At 37.7% G+C, this 13,721-nt stretch overlaps 1 protein-coding gene across 1 annotated transcript in view; it reads right to left on the reverse strand.

Annotated features, from left to right (window-relative positions):
- The window catches only part of cux2.S (cut like homeobox 2 S homeolog), a 224,333-nt gene that overhangs the window by 109,016 nt on the left and 101,596 nt on the right, over positions 1-13,721 (reverse strand). The window contains exon 3 of the mRNA XM_018244218.2: positions 12,565-12,612. Coding sequence (XP_018099707.1) covers positions 12,565-12,612 — 48 coding nt within the window. The remainder of the gene's footprint in view (positions 1-12,564; positions 12,613-13,721) is intronic.

Raw genomic sequence — 13,721 nt, forward strand, 5'->3', positions numbered from 1 at the left:
ATTTAGTAGCCCCTATGTGGATTGTCAACCTACATTGAGGCTCTGTTTGGCAGTACACCTGGTTTTTATACAAACAAAACTTGCCTCCAAGCCTGGAATTCAAAAATAAGCTCTTGCTTTGAGGCCACTGGGAGCAACATCCAAGGGGTTGGAGAGCAACATGTTGCTCACGAGCTACTGGTTGGGGATCACTGCAGTAGAGCATCTAATTGCAGCTATAGTAAACAGGTAACACAGAGACCAGGTACTTAGGAGTTTTCATTCAATCACGTTAATGAGTTGGTCTCGGGCACTGTCCAAATTCACTTTCTTACTTAATGTAGCTTTTTCAGCAACCTGAACCTGAATTCTGAAATTCAGAATGCTTTATCAGTGCCAAGGTCTGCAATGATGAACATAAGAATATTTAGTGGAAACTATAGGTACGGCAGAAGAAATCCTCCCCCTCCCAAAAAAAATGACTGCGCATACTAGCTCCAGCTTCTAGAACTAGTCACCAAGTAACCAGAAGGATTTTGATGCAAGAAATATTATTATTACCTCTTCGGTTTGTCATTCCAACCACTGTGCTCCGCAGTAGCAGACGCTCAAAATAAGTGGGCCCAACTGAATTTATGAGGTTTGGGGAACTGGGAGAGTTATCAAGAGTTATCAATGATTAAAAGTTATTTTCCTTTACATTGGGTTGCACACTATTCACTATATATATATATATATATATATATATATATATATATATATATATATATATATATATATATATATATATATATATATATATAATATATATATATATATAGCCTAAAGACAAAAATAAAATATCCAGAATTCTTGGGCTTGGGGTTTTCTGGATATTTCTGGGTAATTTGGATCTCCATATATTATGTCTGCTAAAACTCATTTAAAATTGAAATGAAACCAAAGGATTGGTTTGTCCCCAAAATAGATTCATGTATCTCAGTAAATATCAAGTAGTTTTATTACTACACAGGAAAAGGAAATCATGCGAATCTTGGGAGACCTGTGCGCTCACAGTGGTGACACACATCACTCCACTGATGCCACTGCACATGCACACATCGGATTTATGACCGCAAATCACCCAAAATCATCAAGAATTGTCAGAAATCAGGGGAATAACCAGTCCACCATATCTTCTCCTTGTATACCTATAGATATTCCATATCTTAACTGTTTGTCTGCCAATAAACTAAGTGACCCTTGCTATATGTTATAAAGGTTTTGAAAATTATTCTGCTCAATATTAATTAGTTATGATAAACTAACGTATTAACTAATATAGACTTAATTGTGCATAACTCAGCAACCACTTTCAATTTCACATTTGCCAACTTCACCAGGGTTGTTAAAAGCTACTTTTAATATCTACAAAAGTAGATATTAAAAGTAATATCTACAACATCTAATATTGGTTATCTTTGCTCATTTATTTTCTTGGGTCTAATACTGGCTACAGAAAAGCTATACAGCAGGACTTTACACATCTTGGTCAGTTAAATATTAGAGTAATCTATATCACTCAGTATAAATTGGGCCCCTACAATTTAGCTGAACATTAATGGAGACATATTGTGTAAAAAATCTCTTTTATATAGAGTTATGTTAAGTATAGTATAGTAATGTTAAGTATAGTAAGTATAGTTACAGGGGAACTCTGGCTTCCAAACCAAAATTTGATAAAAAAAAATGAATAAAATATGAATAAATGCCATTTTGTATGCTGAAATCCAGTTGTTTAACAGTTCTTCTCTTTCTGCATCATTTGAAATCCTGGCAGGGAAGGAGGGACTAAAACACTGATGTTACAAATTGTGACAACGCCTCCACAGCCTAAAGACAGCATACAAGAACTACATAACCCACAATGCATTGCACTATGATGTTTCATTCCTTATTGAAATCACGTGTGCAGGGAATTGTGGGGTTTAGACGATGCTGGCTGTTGATACAAAATAACAGTAGTCAGACAGCTCAGCAAAGTAGTCAGACAGATCAGCAGAAGAGCAGGGGGCTAGGTTTAGGGAACAATTCCAAACCATTAAAAATCATGAAAAGTTTGCATATTTTCTAATTGATGTATATTGCAAAGTTGCTTGAAATTGTGTTTACTTTTCAAAAAAAAAAAATCTTATGTTTTTGTGGAGTTCCCCTTTAAGTTATGTGCTTAAAGATTTATTGAAATTCCTGTGCTTGGGAGTCAGCTGCACTCAACACAGGGCATTGCAGGATAGGAACCAATCAGCATCAAGGTGGACCTGATAGGGAACTGAAGTCTATCTTTGCTTGTGTGACTGCAGGGCTGTGATTGGCTGTCCCCCTTCTACTGTCCTTCTGGCAGGGATGCTAGGACACGCCCACCCCTCATTTTAAACATGAATAGGGACCATAGGAATTCCATAGATAATTTTTCCCCCAAAGTGAAACCAGCACCATATATTATTTAATATTGCCTACACGATTAGTATTCGTTTTAAGTTATGCTATATGCCTCCTTTAAGTTGTATGTAAAAATCATACGGCTACATATACAATGAATGCAAATAAAGATGCTCATACACACAAAGCAGGTAAATGAAAAAGTACACACACGACTCAATGATATATGCATACAATATGTACACTGTGTAAAGTAAGGCTGGTTAAGTGTTCTATCCCATTTCAGCAGGGTCCTCTCCACTTATTGGTTCCTTCGAATATCATTTCTGTTATTAACACAGACAGCTGCTTGTGTCTATACAAATAAATAATCACATTTCCAAGAAGAAGAAAAAAAAAAACATAATGCATCTCCTGAAGTGCAGGCTAATATAAAAATAAGCCTCCGCTTGCTTTCTAGTGTTTTCCACTTCTCCCATGAAAGCTTTTGATTCTATGTAGAATACAGCAAGTCTCTCATTAACCAAGTGCTATCTGCCGTGATTGTGCATGCAATGCATTAACATTAGAAGAGTTTGCTTTTGCACATTGTAGGCTCTCCAGCTTGTTGCTGCTTTTGACAGAAAATCATTAGTGTTGCTTCTAATAGCTAGACAGAAGGCATTGCTCATCAGGAATAAAATATGTCCAACTTGAAAATTAGAGTAAAGAAAGAATAAAAAAAACATCACAAAGACAGAAGTGTGAGGCTACCCAGTTATACTGAACCCTGACTGGAGCTATCTATTAGCTATGGAGGAGAGGATTCATTTTTTAGCAACTGATGGAAGGTCCCAGTTTGGACCTGTCGCCATTACTGTATTAGTAAGCTGTAGCCCCCATCTAAAAAACAGGAACAGAATAGCAAGATAACAGCCGAGAAACAAAATAATATGGAGCTGGATTTAATATGAAGACTCATATACATGCACTCATATCATAGAACAATGTGAAATAATAGAAAAAACATTACAACTGAGTTTCTTTCTAATATACTGTCTTTCTAATATACCATCCAAGCTGTCAATGTAATGCAATTAAACACTTATACATGATGATATTATAACAATGGGATGAAGGTTGTAGCAATGGAGTCCATACGTTTATGATAATGCTGGTTACACATAAACTGATGATGAATTCTGCAAGTTGCAAGATTACAGGGATTTTTTTGGTTGTATTTTTAAAAGGGAAAAACATTTTTTTTTTGAGAAAAACGAACTTTTCGTGATTTATTAAACCACGATCTACGTTTGTATTGAGTCTTTTCCTGCACCGTTTTTTTTTCGAATAAGTTTATTGATAAATACGGTAACAATGCGGATTGGAGTTTGGTTGAAGTGGTTTTAAGAATATAGTGAGAAATTTTCGGATCGTTAAATACCCCCCCCCCACGCATTATGAGATGAATACTTTTACAGCAGAAGAAGTAGGTGGCTCAGTGTTTCCTACCTTCAATCCTGAAGGGACACTTTCTATGTATCTATTCTTCCCTTTTTCTGTGTGGATTTCCTCTAGGTACTCTTGGTTTCCTCCCACACCCCAACAATAAAAAAGCAGGTCAATTGGCTTCTGATGAAATAGATAGTAAGTTCGACTGGGGCAGGTGCAAATGTGTACAGACATGTCAATTTGTTGAAAAAGAAAGTAATCGTTTTAATAGCCAAACTGAAGGTTTGGTCTTTTTTTTGTCATTTAAAAACAACATTCAATAAAGCATGTTTAGTAGGGGAGTCTGCATTTGGATTCCACTGTTTATGACGGCTCTGTATTCAGCAGATAACTTGTTAAGCTATTTTTCTTATTGTTTTAACATGGTCCAATTTTTCAGAAATGACCCTAGTGCTCAGCTTGCTTGCACTATTGTACCAGAACAGCACTGCCTCTGTCACTATAGGTGCTAATCAGCTCCAGTTATTCAGTTAGAGATGTAGCATCATCCTTCTTTTTGTATCCCCATTGCTGGGAGATGCTATTCATTTACTGATGTGCTCTCTCAGGGACAAATAGCTGATGTTTCAGAACTTAACCCTACCTTTACTATTCTTGACATTTAAACCACAGTTAAAATAGTGATGTGACCTCCCATTGTAGTTGTTTAAAAGGCACCAGCAGACTTTCATTCACCCGTTACATATTCTAATTATCTAAATTCACAACTACCCCCCCCCCCATGAAAATTTTTTAAATGATTTATCTCGCTAGCGCACCATCCCTGTTGGCATTTGCCTGAGCTAAAATATTGTACAGATTCTACATTCCAAATGTGATTCAATAGAAGGCAAACAATAGGTTGAAAAGACAGACGTTAAATTTGTCAGACTACTTGATGTATAGCACGATGGAAACTTTTCATAATTCATTACAGTTCTCCAGCTGCAACTAATCTCTATAGGCACAGGTCTTGAAACATTTTCACAAGGACAGAAAGCAATACACATCAAGGAGATCAATATTTGGAAAATAAAGCATGAGAACACTAGTTAAAAGAAATGGAATATAAATATGCCTTTCACGTTCATAACTTGAGGATGTACAAGGAAAATCAATATTTTTTTTCCGTTAGATTAAGTTATTTCAAATAAATGCAACAGGACCAGTGAAAATCAAGGGTTTAACTGAGAAAAATACATTTATAATTAATTACATAAATACAGTATTGTAAAAATAAAACCAAAATTCTGCTTCTTAATTTTCCTGATATACTTTCGAGGAAGCTGAATAACATTTTGGCTAACCTCCTAAAACCCAAATATGCTTAATATTTACTCTACAATCACTCTCCTTATTAAGCAGAGGAAGTGATCTTAAGCAAATAGATATGGAACTAGGGAAGCTGTGACCAAAGGCACCTCTTATTTTAGAGTATAATAAGGCATTTTAAAATAGCACGTATGAACCAATCAGCCACTTTACAAAAGGCTAAGAATAGTTTTCAAAAAAGCTTGCTTCTTCTGTGTGAGCGGTACAAGAATTAAGAACAACCCTACCCTGATCTAGGATGTAGTTGATTAGTCAGAATAGAAAACCCAGCTGAGCAGTGATCCCCCACTGGTGAGTTTATAGGGTCATTGGACATCCTATAGTTGTATTGTACTGATCCAAGCAATTAGTCCAGTCCAGGTTTGGGGGTAAACTAAACAATAGCTGTATATCCTGAGAATCACCACATGCTTGGCCACTTTAACATCATTCAAGAAACACACAACCTGAGTTAACCACTCAACAATCAAGGCATTCATTCTTTCTTTACTCTAAAGATATCCCAAAACAATAGCTGAGTAGTATTGTTGCATAGTGCTGCACAATTACTATGTGCAAGGAATGCCTATTGGTCGTAGCAGATTACAAGATCATATTTATCAAAGGGTAAATAGACAGTTCATCACAAAGTCCCCCACAATGAGTAATCTACTTTTCACTTTGCTATGACATTCTATCTGTGAATTGTGTGATGTTCTATTCACCTTTAAGAGTAGTGGCAGACAGGGAGATTATTCGCCCAGTGACAAATCTTCTCTTCTTCGTGCGAGTAATCTCCCTAAAATGCCTTCCTGCCGGCAAGAATATGAATCGCTGGCGGGATGGTAAACAAATCACTTTGGATTTCTGAAGTTTCCTCGTTAGGCAACTTCGGGTGACATCGGAAATTTATGCCATCCTGACGGCGATTCCTATTCTTGTCGTGGGAAGGCATTTGGGGAGATTAGACGCCAAAGTAGGGGATATTTGTCACTGGGCGAATAATCTCCCCGTCTGCCACTACCCTAAGACCCTACATTTTACTTTTGGACAAACTGAGCACCTTGCTACCAAAAAAGATTAAAGGGAAACTATACGCCGAACAATGTAGGTCTTCATAAATATAGACTGCCTAAAACAGCTCATATGTAAAAACCTGCTTCATCTAAACAAACCATTTTCATAATAATATAATTCTTTAAACAGTATGCTCCACTGGGTAATCCTTAATAGCAAATTGCCATTTTAAGAACTAAGGGCCCCCTGGGATCCTACAATTCACAGCGCACAAAAAAAAACCATACAAGTTAGGTTACATGAGCCAATTAACAAGCAATGTTCTTTTGCTCCCACACTCCTTCCTGTTACAATTAGATCTGCAGTATTTCTGGACGGGTGATCTCTGAGGCAGCACAGAGACTATCATAAAATGGGGTCTCAAGGGAAAATATGTAAAGGGCCAATATATATATATATATATATATATATATATATATATATATATATATATATATATATATATATATATATATATATATTCCAGTTTATTAAGATTCTTTAATAGACCACAGTACTTAATATGATATAAACTATATGATCTGTTGCTCAAGTATTCATTTTTGGGGTATAGTTTTCCTTAAAGAAACTACTAAGACTGTTTATACAGTCAAAGACTATGTTAATATTCAGCTTTCTTTAGGACATGCAAAATGTGATTAGTAGTCTGTATGTTTTTCTAATTAAATTGGTGGTGGGGCATGGGCAAATAAACAGTAGTTCTGCCTTTATGTTTAGTATTCTAAATACCTGAGCAACAAAATCACAGGACTGACAGCAAGATTAATGAACCCATATTTCACTGCTGCCAGTGGGCATGATGCAGCACTCCATGGGATTTTATGGACGCCAGGACAGACCAAGAACTCTATAGAGTTGTATCACATCATCACTTCAGTAAATTTAGTCCCAGAACATCTGAGAGCAAGCAAACAAGTATGCCATTATAACAATGGATGAAACAGAGGTAATGCTAGTGACCAATGCTAATCTTTGAGTGCATTATTGCAGCCTTTTCTCATGGCAAATTGGTCCTCAAAAGGTGACAAAGCTAATAAATGTACTTCTCTCTTTTAGATGTACTCCCATTTGGTGCCTTATAACAAGCAGTGTGACTTCTCCTGTGTTCCCAAATGTAAATCTTTAATTAAACCTTTCATTCTGCCTACTGTAAGCAAACATATATTTTAGCCTTTAACGCATCCAGTAGTTTAAGTAGTTAATCCTTTCTGAAAGCCCATTTATATATATTGAGAAGGTTTTAGGTACTGAGATGGATCAATCACTCACTTGATCTCATAGATTAAACTTCCAGAGTTTGATATAGTGAGCAACATTAATTTGACACAAATTAGAAAGGAATATGCATTTCTTGACTTGTGACAACATTGCCTCAGCAGACAGGCAGAAGCTTTGCACTTTGGAACCAGTTTCCTCAGACTATTAAGGTATTAAGTAGAGCTACTGTCTAATGGCAGTACAGGCTGCCAACTTCATTACTCACTCCCACATCCAATAAACAACAAGAGAGTAGGGAGTCTAATGGTTCCCAGGCAATCAGTGCCCATCGACAATGATCCTCTGAATGGGGCTGGACTAACTTAATTAAAGGGATACTGTCATGGGAAAAAATTTTTTTTCAAAACACATCAGTTAATAGTGCTGCTCCAGCAGAATTCTGCACTGAAATCCATTTCTCAAAAGAGCAAACAGATTTTTTTATATGAAATTTTGAAATCTGACATGGGGCTAGACATTTTGTCAATTTCCCAGCTGCCCCCAGTCATGTGACTCTTCCGCACAATTTTTTACATACTAACACAGGCCCCAACAGGGTGTATTGCGGCGTGTTAGGGTGGAGGAGCAGTGGTTTAGGGTCGGGTGCGGGTCAAGTTTTTCTCCATACTCTTTCTATACCGCAAATCTACACCTTATTAGTAACATGACACAAGCACATGGTGCCTAGCTTTTAGTGGTCCCTTAAAAGCTTTTTTGAGCTGCACACAGCACATTAAAATGCAACTATAGCTTCCAGTCAGTCATTTTGAGAGCCCTAAAATTGAAGGGCTTACTTAGGAATTAAAATAAGAACATATAACCACTCATCAATGAATAACTCATTAAAGCTTCAGCCAATAACATTCAGTATGAAATTAATCAATTGAAAATGTACAAACCAGTTTCCATAAAATTTAGCAGCTGCAGCAATTCCTCATATGAATTGCTTGCCCTTTCTCTTTGCAACTTGAGGCATGTGGGGGAGCAAATAGACCTGCACAATTTCATATGGGGAAGACACCAGGAAATGAATCCATATGTCACTAAATCGGTGACAGTGTGAAAGTTGTTTGTTTGCCCCAGATACTTTTGGCTACTTATGTAAATATTAGGGATGTGCAAAGTCTACTATTTTTTGAGATTCAGGGCGAATACTGTATTTTCCAAATATCAAATCTGAATTTGAATTTTCATATGCAAATTAGGGCAAGGAAGAACAAAAGGGAACTGGTTAAAATGTTTTAAATACCTTGTATTTGTGACAGAAAGTCCTGGGATTTTTAGGATTCAGATTTGGTTCAGCAAGGCACATGGATTAGGACAAATCCGAAGCCTGCTGAAAAAGGCCAATTCCAAACTTAAACCTGGATTTAGTGCATCCCTAGTAAATATATATTTATTTTGAATCTACTGGACAGTAAGTTAAGGTGGCTATACACAGCCTGATATAATCTTTGGCTCATTGATGCAGTCTTTGCTAAGATTGCCTGTACCCCGTCATTGTAATACGATCGTTTGGCCCGACATATTTGGCAAACAGCTGTGTAAAAATGTCTAAAATTGAATGGGCTCTCAGAAGAGAATTCCTATACTATATGCGATATTGATACATTCCTATACTAAACATAGAATAAGGATACATATAGGGTTAATCTTCCCTTAAGTTGCCTTTTTCCATCCAAAAGGAAGATCTCCACTGGTGGCCACTGCTTCTCTCTAGCTGTGCATCGGCTTATAGTGCTGAATGAATAAATGATGATGAATGAATAAATTCGCCAGGCACAATTCGCAGTGAACTTCTGCGTTTCACCGCAGCGGATACATTTGCGAAACTGCAGTGAAAATTCACAGGCGACAATAATAACCGAGAAACAGACATTTTTTATATTTCATGTGGGTATTTTATAGAAGGTTCATCAGCAAATTAACATATCAAAACCTGCAATTCTGATGTTTTCAGCCATGTATCAAGCTAAAAAAGTATGTTTAAAATAATGATTATAATAAATGGCTATAATTAATTGTATTTTTTCCCTTTTACAGTTTAGTCAGCTTAATTTTACCTTTTCAGTTAATAATGAGGAAATAATTTTCGTCCTCTGGGGGTTAATGATATGTAACTGCAAGAAATGCTAATTGCATGTTGCAAACCATTCATCAAAATTCCCATCTGTGCGAGTTGATTATGTTTGCTAAATTATTGCTTTGAATTATCTTTTGTAAAGCAACTGTTGTAATTAGCACAGCTCTCGTCTTGCTCTGGGGTTTCTATACAAGGATATTCAAAGTTTGGCCATCGGACAGCCTTCATTTAGTATGTCTATTATAAAGATTCAGCATGTACTTAGCATCTCCATAATGCATGTTTTCCTTTCTTAGGCTGAATATCACCAATATCTGGAAGGTAGGAGGCAAATTGCTCTTCCCTTTTAGTAGACATGCATCTATTCCATATTTATTTTGCAGACATCTATAAAATCACTCTTGACTAGATGTATGAACCACTCTATAACCCTTGGAGGCAGATGCAAGGGAAGCTGCAGTTGATAAAGACTCAGAATATAATAGAGGGATCCTCTACTATTAGGGCTTTTCCCTTATTCTGAATCCAACTGGTGGCTTTCTGTAGCTTCTCCCTGATGGTGCACTGAAGGCCACAGCTTTAGAATAGAGGCACCCTTATATTTTCAAAAACACTGTAATGCTGGCCACAGGTCTATACAGATCTCTCAGGAGGGAGCTGGAAACCAGTGTAGACTGTGGGGACAGTAAATTACTGTGGAGTAGCTCGCAAATGAATCAAGTAGCATGTAGGGGGCCCTCCGATGATCAAAGGCACACTACACCAAATTATTAAAAAATTTGAAATAGTTTTTATTTGCAAAATCGTTAAAACAACTCACCAACCAGCATATAGGATATTGCTTGTACAGTCTTACAGGTGTTCCTTTATAAAACATAAGCTTGAGAACCCAGCCTCTTGGCCTTTTCTTGCACCACCTACCGGTCAGGCAGTCCGTCGTACGTCCTACGAGCCCTCCACCTCGCCCCGGTAGGAATTTCCGTGTGCCACCTCCCTCCTTCAGCCAGCGGGCCACCACAGCAGCACCCCCTAGCCTTTCCGGGTAGGATTTTTCACCACAGGCCTAGGTTGTCCACACTGCCCTGTCTATCTCTCTTTTCACTATCTGTGGCTGAGCCACGGCTACTAAGCCTCTTACTCCTTGGTGGGGTGCCAGCTACCCTTTCTATCTTTTGTGCTCACTGGCTATGGCACCTAGTGCCCCATTACAGTTCTACCTATCTAAACCTTTCCATCTGACTAACCACATCCTGGGTAGAACTATCCCTTTTATACCTTTTCAGCCCTGTCTCACTACTTCCCTCTAGTGGTCGGGGCAGGAACTACATTTTACATAACACCATTATATAACCCTTATATAACTAATGGGAACCCACTGCCATCTATTGGACAAACCCTGTAAATACACCTTTTAACAATTCAACTTTTCAACATCAAAATTACACATATACATAATCATTTTCTCACATTTCCATCACTATTCACTACATTTTAGTATAACACCATTTTCATCCACCTTACAAGCAGAGGAGCTAAAGTAACAAACCTGTAAAAATGAATAAAGTTGGTAATGCCTAAATATTACAAAAACTATATATTTACAGGAAGTTCTGCTCAAGTTTGTTTTAAAAGGGCAAATTCTCAGAAGTACAGCAACCCTATAGAACCATATAAAACAGCCCTATCCTCATATTTAACCAGTACTTACCTTCTGAGCCATACTAATCTAGGATGCCTCCTCCAATGGGCTCAGGAAAAAGACCTGTACAAAAGGAGGTCAGTGGTCATGGGTTATACTTTTCAACCGTTTAGGTGGAACAGTCATTATTCATGGGCTCTAAAAGTTTCATAGCAGTGTGGTCAGGGCGGCTTAGGGATATGCAACTGGGCATAGTCTGTGTGGATTAGGAGAATGGCATTAACTATCCTGATTTTCCAGTTGGGAACAATATTAGGTATAGTGCACAGTGGTATACAGGGCACACACCAATTGTGGCATATGACTGGTAATTTGATAGGAGACTGGAATTTTATCTTAAGAGAAATAAAGATAGGGAAATAAAGAAAATTATTTCTGCATTGGTAAGAGTGCTTGGAACTGCGAGGGACTCTAATGGTGAAGGAATGAGTCCTTCAGGCAAAGAGCCGTTATCCTGGTCTTGAAATCTAGGTCCTGTAAAACGGGCAGCTAACAGTCAGGAACAGAACAGGCAGGGATGAAGCTAGTGTAGAGACACGAGCAGGCAGGAGCGGGCGAAGAGACATGACCAGGCAGGAGCAGACAAACTTCTGCGTGACTGTAATATCACCTACTGCTGAATCCAAGAAGCAATATGTACTTTTTGGCTGATTCAGAGGAAACATACCCATGCCTTTTATAAGATATCCCTTAGGATGATTATAGGTTAGCCATAGTCAGCAAGAGTGGAGGTGGAAAGAGCTACCCCTGCAATCAGTAGGGTAATACTCTGGCTTCATCTGGGCATAATGGGAGTAAAGTAAATGTGTCCATCACCAGTCACAGAGAAGCTATAATAGGAATGCATTAAATGGCTTTAGCAGCAAATGATAAAGTAATTGCATGTGTGTATTTAATTACTACCCCTTGTATCTGCTCAAAACATCTGTTTTGCAATTTGCACATACGGTACAACATATTTGAACTGCAGCCTTCCTCGCTGTAAACACTGAACAAGTAACTCTTGTTCAGTAAAAATATTATATTTCTCTTTATCATTCCTGGATTTCAAATTGTAGACTTCAAATTGCTGCCTACAATGGCTGCCTCTTTTGAGGCGGTGCTGATTAGAAACCTCAGCCAGATACAGAGCATTATAACAATAATATTATTGTTGCTATAGTTGTGTACAGTGTACTGCTCTGTCTGCTTTTGCCTATCACCCTAAGGAACAAAAACACAGAAGTTTAATGTAAAAGGATTGTATAGTGACAGTCAGTAAACATCTTACCTCTGCCTGAAAGCTCTTCAAGACAGGAGTTACCATTTCTCTCATTTCCTGCAATTAAACAGCAAAATATTGATTAGGAGAGATGGATGGTCAGAAGGGTCTGTAGCAGGTGCAGGTGACTACGGGAAACACCTAGGCATAGGAAAAGGATATTAGAGTGAGAGAATAAAAAAAGATCATGGCAGGATCGAAGAAAGGTACTATGGATACTGGATAAAAATGTTGCAGGACCTAGTAGAGGATAACACTGGCAAATAGATTAAAAAGAACAGAGAAAAATATAGCAGAGCAGGATTCTAAATGGATTCTAGAATGCTCTTATATTGTAAGTAGCGGCACATTTTGGAATTTAAAAATCTCAATGACCCCTGACAGCCTTTGTCAATGAACTGCAGTGGAGCAACAGGGGCAGGGTCTCACATAAGGTCACTAGATCATATGAAATATCATTTATATTTACAACAGTCAGTGTAGTTATTCTACATGCATTTACTTAAATTCTTGCCATTTTATTCATTACATGGTATGGTAACCTTAGCATCAAATTGCCCCACTTCAAAGCTGGGGTAACAGCCGAAATGTAAGTGTGAACAATAAATGAATTTTCTTTTGACGTAAGTCCTGCGAGTGCAACTTCTTTTAGGAGGTGTATAGAATCAGATTGTGGTGTGCACCCAGGCATCATGGGAGACTTAATCGTGAGTGCTGATATTTACAAAGACTAAATTTGTTTCTGTACCCAGGCACATTTACTACTTCTGGAAATAAGGGACTTTGCCTTCTGTCAGTGGTCTATTCTTCTTTCAACATGCCTGTCTGGTATTCTTCTAGCCATGGGACCTGTCACTAGCTGATGCCTGTTATTTACACACTGTTCAAAGCTCTACCCCCTAACTAAATTTAACCATGCAGTCAGGTATTTCCTCAGAGGATAGGAAGAATTTCATGGTTTTATCAACAGCTAAAGGCTACCCTGTTAATTTTATCCTCAAGAATTTGCCACAGAAAGAATAAAGGCTGTAAAACTCAGAACCTTCAATCTCTTTTAGAAGGCAAACCTCACACATAGGCATGTCATCTCTTGGAACAGAACAGCCTATTGCTTGCTGATTATAATACATCTTCTATATATATGAACTTGTCACCTCAGAAGCTGC

Source organism: Xenopus laevis, chromosome 1S (assembly GCF_017654675.1).
Source record: "Xenopus laevis strain J_2021 chromosome 1S, Xenopus_laevis_v10.1, whole genome shotgun sequence".
NCBI lineage: Eukaryota > Metazoa > Chordata > Amphibia > Anura > Pipidae > Xenopus > Xenopus laevis.